This window comes from Salmo salar, chromosome ssa28 (assembly GCF_905237065.1).
Source record: "Salmo salar chromosome ssa28, Ssal_v3.1, whole genome shotgun sequence".
NCBI classification, from domain to species: domain Eukaryota; kingdom Metazoa; phylum Chordata; class Actinopteri; order Salmoniformes; family Salmonidae; genus Salmo; species Salmo salar.
Window position 1 is genome coordinate 15,966,172 of NC_059469.1, and position 13,751 is coordinate 15,979,922.

General features: G+C 41.6%; 1 protein-coding gene across 4 annotated transcripts in view; it reads left to right on the forward strand.

Annotated features, from left to right (window-relative positions):
* The window catches only part of LOC106589587 (eukaryotic translation initiation factor 2-alpha kinase 1), a 31,728-nt gene that overhangs the window by 16,751 nt on the left and 1,226 nt on the right, over window positions 1–13,751 (forward strand). For all 4 annotated transcript variants that reach the window (XM_014179736.2, XM_014179735.2, XM_014179737.2 and 1 more), the window contains exons 11-14: window positions 945–1,051; window positions 10,474–10,594; window positions 10,890–10,969; window positions 12,554–12,787. In XM_014179736.2, the coding sequence (XP_014035211.1) occupies window positions 945–1,051; window positions 10,474–10,594; window positions 10,890–10,969; window positions 12,554–12,787 (542 nt within the window). The remainder of the gene's footprint in view (window positions 1–944; window positions 1,052–10,473; window positions 10,595–10,889; window positions 10,970–12,553; window positions 12,788–13,751) is intronic.

Below are 13,751 nucleotides of genomic sequence, written 5' to 3' on the forward strand. Positions count from 1 at the left end.
CAAAGGACAGATTTCCACTGGTCTAATGTCCATTTCTCGTATGTCTTGGCCCAAGCAAGACTCTTCTTATTATTGGTGTCCTTTAGTAGTGGTTTCTTTGCATCAATTCAACCATGAAGGCCTGATTCAAGAAGTCTCCTCTGAACAGTTGATGTTGAGATGTGTCTGTTACTTGAAATCTGTGAAGCATTTATTTGGGCTGCAATTTCTGGTAACTCTAATGAACTTATCCTCTGCAGCAGAGGTAACTCTGGGTCTTCCTTTCCTGTGGCGGTCCTCATGAGAGCCAGTTTCATCATAGTGCTTTTAGCGACTGCATTTGAAGAAACTTTCAAAGTACTTGACATTTCCCAGATTGACTGACCTTCATGTCTTAAAGTAATGATGGACTGTCGTTTCTCTGCTTATTTGAGCTGTTCTTGCCATAATATGGACTTGGTCTTTTACCAAATAGGGCTATCTTCTGTATACCACCCCTGCATCAGATGACCTGGCCTCCACAATCACCTTGTCACAACACAAGTGATTGGCTCAAACGCATTAAGAAGGAAATTAGTTCCACAAATTAACTTTTAACAAGGCACACCTGTTAATTGAAATGCATTCCAGGTGACTACCTCATGAAGCTGGTTGAGAGAATGCCAAGAGTGTGCAAAGATGTCATCAAGGCAAAGGGTGGCTACTTTGAATCTCAAATATAAAATATATTTTTATTTGTTGAACACTTTTTTGGTTACTACATTAATCTATATGTGCTATTTCATAGTTTTGATGTCTTCACTATTATTCTACAATGTAGAAAATAGTACAAATAAAGAAAAGCCCTGTAATGAGATGCACCTCTTTTGTTGCTTTGGTTTTTCATGCAACATTTATCACTGTTTTGATTAGGTTTACATTATGCAGAATTTGTTAATGAGTATGTTTTGTCTTTTGTTTTTCAGATCCTTATGAGGCTGTGGACACGAAACAAACCCTCAGCATTCTACATAAAATACTTCAAGGTGTAGAATACATTCACTCTAGAGGAATCATGCATAGAGACCTGAAGGTATGTTCTTTGCAAGTGTATATTATTTAATTTCATAAGAAAAAGAAGTGCACCATCAAATAATAACAAAGGAGGTTTTGCCGCTCTCTGAGGTTGATCACGTGTGAACCTCTCCATTTCTCTGGAGGTTCATGGAATATGTTGAGGTAATGTGTGTTAAAATGTAAAAGTAACATGCTGCAGCCTTCATCTCATTGGACAGGAGGAGTTAGACTCCTTGAGGCATGGTGAAGTCCTCCATATTGGGAAAGTGGGGGAACCGAGGTGGGATGTCATCACCCTCCTTAACAAACGTGACATCACATGCGTTTTCCCAATGGTTAAACACAAAGTCGTGCACCCTGTCTGGCAGAACCTGCTTCAGGCATTCTCTACCATGACTCTTCCAATAGCGTTGGTAGATGTGGATCTTACATATGTCCATGAGGCTCCTAGGCTGCTGGCACAGGTTCAGGAGCTGGTCCCGCTGGTCAAAGTACTCTGGGAGCATTAAAGAGCTGGGCAGGTGGCCATCTCTGTTGCTGATGGTCAGGGGGTAGGTCATGGTGAGGAGCTTCCACAGCAGAGAGGTGTGCCTCAGGTTGAGCTTCCGATCCAGGTACAGGAAGAGGCAGTTTTCCCCTGCGGTGGTCAGCTGGTTGATGTCCGCGCCATACTTCAGGAGGAGCGCCACCACGGCCTCGTGGCCCCCGCTACAGGCCTCGTGCAGGGCCGTGCGCCCGGCATGATTCACTGTGTTCGGGTCAGCCCCCTGATCCAGCAGCTCAATGATACAGCCCAGGTCCACTCCCAGGGCCTTCACTGGCTTGTTGGCCGCCGCCAGGGCAGCCAGGTGGAGGGGGCTGTTACCTGACTTATTCATCACCTTCAAAGCAAACTATATTTAAAATGTGCACTTCTAAACATCAGTGTGCTTTCACCAGAAACATTCCTCAAAGCTTGACAGCAGGAGTTGAAAATGGCTTACGTAAAACACAAATAACAAAGAAACTAAAAACCTTGTTGACGTCGGCTCCAAGCTTGATCAGGCTGGCTGTCATCTCTGTATTGAGGATCCCGGCAGCCATATGCAGTGGCATCATCCCAAAGTGGTCGATGGTGTTGATTTTGGCGCCGTGGCTCGCCAGGATGCTGATAGCGGGCAGGGCTCCGTAGCGAACGGCCAGGTGAAGCGCGGTGTGGCGGCCGTCACTGTCCACCTAGAATTTTGAATTTGTATTTACTATGGATCCCCACTAGCTCTTCCTGGGGTCTGGAAAAATTAAGGCAGTTATACCTTTTAAAAAAAAACATTACAATACATTCATTACAGAATTCACAACACTAAGTGTGTGCCCTCAGGCCCATACTCCACTACCACATATCTACAACCCAAAATCCATGTGTACGTGTGTGTAGTGCGTATGTTATCGTGTGTGTGTGTGTGTGTGCCTGTGTTTGTGTTGCTTCCCATTCTCCACTCTTCCATAAGGTGTATTTTTATGTTGTTGTTTTATCTGATTCGACTGCTTGCATCAGTTACCTGATGTGGTATACAGTTCCATGTAGTCATGGCTCTATGTAGTACTGTGCGCCTCCCATAGTCTGTTCTGGACTTTGGGACTGTGAAGAGACCTCTGGTGGCGTGTCTTGTGGGGTATGCATGGGTGTCTGAGCTGTGTGCTAATAGTTTAAACAGACACCTCAGTACATTCAACATGTCAATACCTCTCACAAATACCAGTAGTGATGAAGTCAATCTCTACTTTGAGCCAGGAGAGATTGACATGCATATTATTGTTTTCTCTCTGTGTACATCCAAGGGCCAGCCGTGCTGCCCTGTTCTGAGCCAATTGTAATTTTCCTAAGTCTCTCTTTGTGGCACCTGACCACACGACTGAACAGTAGTCAAGGTGTGACAAAACTAGGGCCTGTAGGACCTGCCTTGTTCATGGTGCTGTTAAGAAGGTAGAACAGCGCTTTATCATGGACAGACTTCTTCCCATTTTAGCTACTGTTGTATCAATGTTTTGACCATGACAGTTTATAATCCAGGGTTAATCCAAGCAGTATAGTCACCTCAATTTGCTCAATTTCCACATTATTTATTACAAGATGTAGTTGAGGTTTAGTGAATGATTTGTCCCAAATACAATGCTTTTAGTTTTTGAAATATTTAGGACTAACTTATTTCTTGCCACCCATTCTGAAACTAACTGCAACCCTTTTACTAAGTCGCGCCGTTATTTCACTTGCTGTAGTGTCTGACGTGTATAGTGCTGAGTCATCCGTATACATAGACACACTGGCTTTACTCAAAGCCAGTGGCAGGTCATTAGTAAAGATTGAAAAGAGTAAGGGGCCTAGACAGCTGTCCTGGGAAATTCCTGATTCTACCTGGATTATGTTGGAGAGGCTTCCATTAAAGAACACCCTCTGTGTTCTGTTAAGACAGGTAACGCTCTATCCACAGTATAGCAGGGGGTGTAAAGCCATAACACATACGTTTTTCCAGTAGCAGACTATGAACGATATTGTCAAAAGCCGCACTGAAGTCTAACAAAACCGCCCCCACAATATTTTTATTATCAATTTCTCTCAGCCAATCATAAGTCATTTGTGTAAGTGCTGATCTTGTTGAATGTCCTTCGCTATAAGCGTGCTGAAAGTCTGTTGTCAATTTGTTTACTGTAAAATAGCATTGTATCTGGTCAAACAACATTTTTTCCCCAAAGGTTTACTAAGGGTTGGTAACAGGCTGATCGGTCGGCTATTTGAGTCAGTAAAGGGAGCTTTACTATTTTTATGTAGAGGAATGACTTTTGCTTCCCTCCAAGCCTGGGGGCACACACTTTCTAGTAGGCTTAAATTGAAGATATGACAAATAGGAGTGGCAATATAGTCCGCTATTATCTTCAGTAATTTTCCATCCAAGTTGTTAGACCCCAGTGGCTTGTCATTGTTGATAGACAACAATACTTTTTTTCACCTCTTCCATGCTCACTTTACAGAATTAAAAATTACAATTCTTGTCTTTCATAATTTGGTCAGATATACTTGGATGTGTAGTGTCAGCGTTTGTTGCTGGCATGTCATGCCGAAGTTTGCTAATCTTGCCAATAAAATAATCATTAAAGTAAACTCAGCAAAAAAAGAAACGTCCTCTCACTGTCGTGTAAATATTTGTATGAACATAACAAGATTCAACAAATGAGACAAACTGAACAAGTTCCACAGACATGTGACTAACAGAAATGGAATAATGTGTCCCTGAACAAAAGGGGGGGGGGGTCAAAATCAAAAGTAACAGTCAGTATCTGGTGTGGCCACCAGCTGCATTAAGTACTGCAGTGCATCTCCTCTTCATAGACTGCACCAGATTTGCCAGTTCTTGCTGTGAGATGTTACCCCACTCTTCCACCAAGGCACCTGCAAGTTCCCGGACATTTCTGGGGGGAATGGCCCTAGCCCTCACCCTCCGATCCAACAGGTCCCAGATGTGCTCAATGGGATTGAGAGCCGGGCTCTTTGCTGGCCATGGCAGAACACTGACATTCCTGTCTTGCAGGAAATCATGCACAGAACGAGCAGTATGGCTGGTGGCATTGTCATACTGGAGGGTCATGTCAGGATCAGCCTGCAGGAAGGGTACCACATGAGGGAGGAGGATGTCTTCCCTGTAACGCACAGCGTTGAGATTGCCTGCAATGACAACAAGCTCAGTCCGATGATGCTGTGACACTGCCCCAGACCATGACGGACCCACCACCTCCAAATCGATCCAGCTTCAGAGTACAGGCCTCGGTGTAACGCTCATTCCTTCGACGATAAACGCGAATCCGACCATCATCTGGTGAGACAAAACCGCGACTAGTCAGTGAAGAGCACTTTTTCCCAGTCCTGTCTGGTACAGCGACGGTGGGTTTGTGCCCATAGGCGACGTTGTTGCCGGTGATGTCTTGTGAGGACCTGCCTTACAACAGGCCTACAAGCCCTCAGTCCAGCCTCTCTCAGCCTATTGCAGACAGTCTGAGCACTGATGGAGGGATTGTGCGTTCCTGGTGTAACTCGGGCAGTGGTTGTTGCCATCACACCTGCAGGACAGGTACAGGAGGTTCGGATATACCGATCCTGTGCAGGTGTTTGTTACACGTGGTCTGCCACTGCGAGGACGATCAGCTGTCCGTCCTGTTTCCCTGTAGCTCTGTCTTAGGCGTCTCACAGTACGGACATTACAATTTATTTTCCTGGCCACGTCTGCAGTCCTCATGCCTCCTTGCAGCAAGCCTAAGGCACGTTCACGCAGATGAGCAGGGACCCTGGGCATCTTTCTTTTGCTGTTTTTCAGTCAGTAGAAAGGCCTCTTTTTTTTTTCATAACTGTGACCTTAATTGCTACCGTCTGTAAGCTGTTAGTCTTAACGACCATTCCACAGGTGCATGTTCATTAATTGTTTATGGTTCATTGAACAAGCATGGGAAACAGTGTTTAAACCCTTTACAATGAAGATCTGTGAAGTTATTTGGATTTTTATGAATTATCTTTGAAAGACAGGGTCCTGAAAAAGGGACGTTTCTTTTTTTGCTGAGTTTATTTGGCAATATCAGTCGTTTTTGTAATGAAAGATCCATCCGATTCAATGAATGATGAAGCTGAGTTTGCCATTTTTTCCAAAATTTAATTTAAGGTGCTCCAAAGCTTGGATCAAAATGTGGCTTAGGTGGTGGGCGTGGCCATGGCCAATGATGAGGTCGCCAGACGGCCCTCCGGTTGACCGCAATGACACAATTTTTCTGTTTTAAAGCTATTTTCCTGCAATTCTACACATTTGGCCATGGCTTATGCGCACTTCTATCTAAATGGACCCATGAGCATCAACATGTGAAGTTCATAGGAGCATTGGGTGTCAAATGATAGCTGAGTCTATATAGTTTTGGGAAATGGAAAAACATTCTTCAACCATTTTCCATCTTAAAAATTAGGCATAAGTAAAAGCTTTGATTTCTGGATAAACAGATGGAAAATGGGTCTTAGAAAACATCTACCAGAAAAAGCCTTAAAAGTTATCAAAAATACATCAAAATACTATAATGTTGTCGTAAAGAAGACCCCTGCCAACTAATATCAACACTTTTTTATATTTCGTTTTGGAGAAATTGTTTACCTTCTGTAAGTTTAAGAAATATTGCCTTGCCATTCCGTTACCAAAAACCCACATATCTTTAGGATATTTTCTAATTTCTCTCCCTCATGAGGAGGGAGGATAATGTAAGCAAAAGTAACAAGTAATGGTAGACCTACCAATTAGTTATAGTGATTTTACTGATATCAATTTTGTTTATGAATTCTTAAGTGATTAAAACTTGTAATTCCGTTACCAAGTTGGTAACCGAATTACCCCAAAAATCTGTAACAGATTTACTGCAACTGAATTGGCTACAATGGGAAATCATAACAGTCACAAACCACAGTTGGGTCACCTGCTCTTCCACTGGCATACTGTTATGTTCAGCTCATAACTGTTTTCTTGGTCTTTCTGGTGGTATAACCAAGAATGTTAAAACAGTCTGAGTATGGACAACCCCTCTCTTCTCTCTGTCTCTCTCTTTCTCTCTCTCTCTGCTCATTTCCTACTGTCCAGTTAATGTCACCTCTCCCAGCTCTTACTGACACCTACCCATGAGCCCCCTCTTTTTCTGTAATTATGTTACCGTAATTCCATTTCCGGGTGTAAATCCACTTCACTTAGTGTAGTTAAATAACCAAAATAGATTTTTTCAAACTGTCATAGCTGACACCCTGTTCTTTCAGCAGACATCTGAATCTTAATTCAGAGCAGATATTTAAGAATTTGGGGAAAATGTTGTTGCATGAAAACTTGAAAGGGATTTTAAAGTAATTCTGCACAGTTATTCCGCTAATTTTAGTTTTTGTAAACTAAGTGCATAGAGTTGTATGGTTTGTTAAACTTTGAAATCAATGGTTTTTGTTTGGCATACATTTTAAAGTGAAAACAGAGTCAAAGCGTAATTCTGTTACAGTGGAATTGCCCTTATGCTATCTGAGTGATTCAAACATTATAGCAAAATCTATGGGGGCCCTATGCCATGACAAAAATACTCCTTAATGTATCATTTTTTACATTTTAGATTCTGAGTGATTGTGCCATTTAATTCTAAATATGCAGGTCCATTATCTTTTCTACTTACTTCATCTGGTTTTAGTCATTTTAAGTTTACACTGAAAAATGTTTTTCAGTTTTTCCATCCCCAAAAACATTTTTTCTTTTTTCTTTACTCTATGGACAACCCAAAACTGTTTATGACTTCTGGTTTAATTCTAATCGGCTGCGTTTAGACAGGCAGCCCAATTCTGATCTTCTTTTTCACTAACTAACTGGTCTTTTTGACAAATCTGAATAAGATCTGATGTGAAAAGATCTAATGTGATTGGTCAAAAGACCAGTTAGTGGAAAAAAATATCAGAATTGGGCTGCTTGTGTAAACACAGCCCTTTAGGCACAGACCTTGGATCAGCTTGAACCCTTGGGTGGAAATGCAAAACGGACAATAAGATCAGCATCTCTACAGGCAACTTCATCATGCTTTGTGTTTACCCTTGATAATTGGGTCAGTATATGCATAATTTTTTTCAACATAGGGATGGCACAATTTTAGATTACATTTTCAATTAACCAATCAATTACCTCTGCGTTGATGTTGACTCCGTGGTTGCAGAGCACCCTGAGGCAGGCCTCGGCCCGGTGCTGCATGGACATCATGGCCGTCTCAAACTTGGTGCGTGGCTTGGGCCAGGAGGCCAGGATGGTGGGCCAGTGGGTGATCACCAGGTGCAGGGCGTTGCGCCCTCGCTGGTCCCTGGAGGTCGCAAGGAGGACATGGAGGAAATGGTCTTGTCAGAATGGTTTTGTTTTGCTGGTGGTGATTTCTTTTTTTTCCACATAAAAGGAGATTACGGAGACTTGTGGTGCCACTTCCAAATACTGGCATTACTCATAGAGCTTTTTTCATGTTTTAGGACATTTGGAATGGTCATGCTGGAGTTTAGGGGTGTAACTCAATAGTCTAATGTTGCTTAGTTATACAGAGCAGTATTAACGTTCTAAAGCTCTAATATGGTCATCCCTTTTCAGTGTATGACTTAAACCAGTGGAACCTGTTCATATAGGGATACCTGATCTCCGGGTCTGCCCCGGCAGAGAGAAGGCTCTCAAGGCTCTTCACTCTCCTGTAAGATGCAGCCAGGTGGAGGGGAAGAATTGCCAAGCCCTGTAGGCAATGAGCGAGAGAGAACTTGTTTAAAGACTTAGAAAAACATGTTAGGAATGCTAAATGTTTGTTACCGAATGGGCTGGGGGACCCCTGGAGGTCAGGGCCCCCAGATAGCATATTAACACGTCATAAGCAATGGCAAAATGTGTAGAATTGCAGGAAATTAGCTTTTAAAACTGCACAATTTTCTCTCTGCCTCGTGGCAAAATGTTTACAATTACAGGAGATTTGCTTTAAAACAGCACAATTTTCTCTCATTGTCATGGCAAAATGTGAAAAATAGAATGAGATAAGCTATAAAACCGCACATTTTTCTCTCTGTCCCATGGCAAAATGTGTAGAATTGCAGAAAATGTGCTTTAAAACTGCAAAAGTATCTCTCAGCTTCATGCCAAAATGTGTTGAATAGCATAAAACGTAAACTGTTTCTCTCTGCCTCATAGTAAAATGTGTTGGAATGCATGAAGTTTGCTGTTCCCTAACTTGTTATGTATTGTATTTTATGTATGTTGTGTGCAAAATGGATTTTGCAATGGATATTTGAACGAGGGACAGCTGGACCCAAAATCTGTATTTTCCAGCAGGTGGCAGTTTTTTTTGTACTTTTTCTTCGCTCACAAAGCGAGGAGTTTTTGTGTGGCGGTCAATGAGTGTCGAATTTGGTTAACAAAAAATGGACTGGCTTATTTGCTATGTGTGGCTTATTTGATTGAATATACATTTCGTAATACGTAACTTGTTACGAGTGTAGAGATGGATATAAGTAGGCCGCTTGACATCCTGGCAACATTTAGAAAACACTTTATGTCGTGTTGTGCCTGTTGTTCACACGCGTATCTGCCCTCTCATTGGCTAGAATGGCCCCACTTGAGTATCTAGTCAGTATAATGGGTAATCTGTGAGTAAACTGAATAATGTGGCTATTACGCATGCTCAATGGTTTTGGAGGTCTGTGAGTTTTTGGTTAATAGCTCCAGAATGCAGGAAATCTTTTGTACCATACCGTTAGAGAATACCATGTCTGAAGTTTTTATTGTGGGTTACCTTTGAAAGGATTTCATGAAGAAGTCCCGTTGTTCTTATATCGATGTAAAAGTTGGACCCCCGTTTTTGGGTAAAATCGTTAATACGCGCCAGGTCTTCTATCAAGATCGCATCATATAATTCAACATCTGAAAAGTTGACGTTCGTATCCATACCCCATAGCTAGAAGATTAAGGTCCTACTAAAGTGTACGTTCGCTTTGCTCTACATTATTGAAAACGTACACGTCTTAAGGCTCTTTGTAAATGTCAGTTATCGTGAAATGCTGGGTTTTCAGCCTCAACAGTAGCCTCTGAGCAAACAGTAAATTACAGCGCTGTACTCTATGTGCTCTGATGTTTTTTTCTCAAGAAAGCAATAATAAGCACGCTTGGAAACGTCATCATTCTGCATCGCTGGTGACAGCTGTCGATATGATGTTGGTGCCTCTCCTATGGCTGATTCCACTGACGAAAATAACAACCTGTATGCAATATTACGATTAGGCATATCCTACCTGAGCTATTTCATGATAATAATAATGACTTTATTTGCACAAAAAAAAAAAAACGCATAGACGCGTCATATATTCTTACTGCAGCTGATAGTTATTCCCTGTGAACGATTTAGAACTTTTTGAGGGGTCTATATATTTAGGCTAGCGAAAATGACATGTTTTTCAACACTTACCTGTCTTTGAGGTGTAGAAAAAACAGTGCAGTATTTCCAAATCTGAACAGGCTCATTGACAGGGTGAGATCTTAAAAGCTTGATAATACTAGACACATCTCCTTTGACTATTGCTTCGTGGATTTTAAACTGCAAATGATCAAATTCACCGGGGACTCCATCGCTGAATCTGATTTTGTTATTAAGCTGTAGTTTATAATGCATGCAATAGGGACTAAGGCATGGTTTGTTACTAATATTACCCATTTTAAATAAAAAATAAACGTTAAATAATATACTAAAGCAGTAACGTGGCCTAGAGGTAATGACAAAATAGAATTACGCATTGTATAGAAGAATCCATGTTTTAGAATCCCCTGTAGCATTATGACCTCACACTCAACATAAAAATGGGATATTATGTGAATATTTTACATTTTGTATGATTTTGTTTTACAGCCCAGGAATATTTTCCTGCATGGACATGACTGCCATGTGAGGATTGGAGACTTTGGACTGGCTTGCAGGGATATAATGATGGATGACAAGGAAAAACCACCCTCCACTTCACAGAACACTGGTGAAAACTGATTTAATCTATTTTTCTAATCTGTCTCTATCACCACAAGCTCAATGGTTGTTACAATATATATGTAAACATTTAACATCTCAGAGATGTATACAATGTATCAAATCAAAGTAGATCCATTGTACACTTGTGTCCATGTGTAGTTCTTGAAATCACCAGAAGATGGTGCTATGGGTTTGTGTAACTAAATCCCTTTTATGGCATAGCACTGAACTTGATGCACACATTTCCCCTGGCTGGCTCTGGTCCTGTGTGTGTTCTTGATATGCTTGTAATCTTTCTGCAGGTTCCTCTCACACCACTGGAGTGGGGACATTTGTTTACGCAGCACCTGAACAACTGGAGGGTTCCCACTATGATTCAAGGGTGAGTCATCTCCATAATGTCAGAAATATATACACTACCATTCAAAAGTTTGGGGTCACTTAGAAATGTCCTTGTTTTTGAAAGAAAAGCACATTTTTTGTCCATTAAAATAACATCAAATTGATCAGAAATACAGTGTAGACATTGTTAATGTTGTAAAGGACTATTGTAGCTGGAAACGGCTGATTTTTAATGGAATATCTACATAGGCGTACAGAGGCCCATTATCAGCAACCATCACTCCTGTGTTCCAATGGCACGTTGTGTTAGCTAATCCAAGTTTATCATTTCAAAAAGGCTAATTGAGCATTAGAAAACCCTTTTGCAATTATGCTAGCGCAGCTGAAAACTGTTGTTCTGATTAAAGAAGCAATAAAACTGGCCTTTAGACTAGATGAGTATCTGGAGCATTAGCATTTGCTGGTTCGATTACAGGCTCAAAATAGCCAGAAACAAAGACCTTTCTTCTGAAACTCGTCAGTCTATTCTTGTTCTGAGAAATGAAGGCTATTCCATGCGAGAAATTGCCAAGAAACTGAAGATCTCATACAACACTGTGTACTACTCCCTTCACAGAACAACGCAAACTGGCTCTAACCAGAATAGCAAGACTGAGCAAGAGCACAAGTACATTATAGTTTCTAGTTTGAGAAACAGACACCTCACAAGTCCTCAACTGGCAGCTTCATTAAATAGTACCCGCAAAACACCAGTCTCAACGTCAACAGTGAAGAGGCGACTCCAGGATGCTGGCCTTTTAGGCAGAGTTGCAAAGAAAAAGCCCTATCTAAAGATTAAGATGGGCAAAAGAATACAGACACTGGACAGAGGAACTCTAGGCAAGTCAGTTAAGAACAAATTATTATTTACAATGATGGCCTACCCTGGCCAAACCCGACGACGCTGGGCCATTTGGGCGCCGCACTATGGGACTCCCAATCATGGCCAGATGGAATACAGCCTGGATTCGAACCAGTAGTGACGCCTCTTGCACTGAGATGCAGTGCCTTAGACCGCTGCGCCACTCGGGAGCCCTAAAGATAACAGCACAAAGGGCAAGAAGGTAGAGACAACAATGAATCACGCGAAGTAGCCACAACTGTCAGTGTCCATGATTGAGTCTTTGAATGAAGAGATAAAACGGTCAAGTTTGAGTGTTTTTTTGCAGCTCGTTCCAGTCGCTAGCTGCAGTGACCTTTAACAGAATGTGACTGGCAGAACGGGTGTTGTATGAGGAGGATGAGGGCTGCAGTAGATATCTCAGATAGGGGGGAGTATAAATAAGCATCAACCAGTGGGTCTTGCGACAGGTATTCAGAGATGACCAGTTTACAGAGGAGTATAGAGTGCAGTGATGTGTCCTATAAGGAGCATTGGTGGCAAATCTGATGGCCGATGGTAAAAAACATCTAGCCGCTCGAGAGACACACAAAAATGACTGGGCACAATCAGTGTGACTTTTCTACATAAAACAAACTTTTATTGAATTATAATGATGATAATATAACATTTTTATTTGTAAAGTAATTGATACACAGTAAATAAAAATATTTGTATCACTATGCCTTTTCTTCTCCTATGCAGTCAGACATGTACAGTATAGGAGTGGTGGCCCAAGAGCTGTTCCAGCCCTTTGGGACAGAGATGGAGCGTGTTCAGACGCTAGGGGACCTCCGTGAGGGGAAGGTCCCAGACTCCTTCTCCCAGCGCTGGCCTGTCCTGGCCAAGTACATCACACTGCTGACCAGCAGAGACCCCACTCTACGACCCAGCGCCACACAGCTGCTGCAGAGTGAGCTGTTCAGCAGCAAAGACATGGTATGGATGACTAGGCTGGCTGGGAATGAGACTGATAGTTTAGTTTTATTAGTCGTATGTACAGGATACACATAGTATACGCCGTTGAATGAAATGCTTACTTGCAGGTTCCTTCTGGACAATGCAACAACAATAAGAAATAATAAAAGATAAGAATACGAACATAAAGTAAACGGCTCAGTAGAATAGAATAAACATTTTAGCATAAGTACTGAACAACAATATAAAAGCAACATGTAACAATTTAAAATATTTTTTTGAGTTACAGTTCATATAAGGAAATCAGTCAATTGAAATAGTTTTATTTGGCCTGGGCCTGCCTGAGAGGGCATAGGCCCATCCACTTGGGAGCCAGTCCCAGCCAATCAGAAAAAGTTTTTCTCACAAAACGGCTTTACTACAGAGAGAAATACTCCTCCGCAAAACTTGAGACATCTATGGCATTGTGTTGTGTGACAAAACTGCACATTTTAGAGTGGCCTTTCATTGTCCCAAGCACAAGGTGCACCTGTGTAATGATCATGCTGTTTAATCAGCTTCTTGATATGCCACACCTGTCAGGTGAAGGGATTATCTTCACAAAGGATAAAATGCTCACTAAAAGGGATGTAAACAAATGAAATTGGTGTGCAAAACTTGTGAGAAATAAGCTTTTTGTGTATATGGAACATTTCTGCAATCCTTTATTTCAGCTCATGAAACATGGGACCAGCACTTTACATGTTGCGTTTTTATATCTTGGTTCAGTTTATAATATGGGAAGGCACAGTTTATTGTCCAATACTTACACGTGTCAGAAAGGGGGGATTGGGGGGCAAGTGTTTAAATTGTGCAGTATTAGCAATAGAAAATAAAAGTATTGTAGCATCAATTGTGGTGTGTGTATGTGTTAGAGTGAGTGCATGTGTGCTAAGGTGCGGAGAGTAAGTGCAAGTGGTCAGTCCAGTTCAAGTGTTTAACAGTT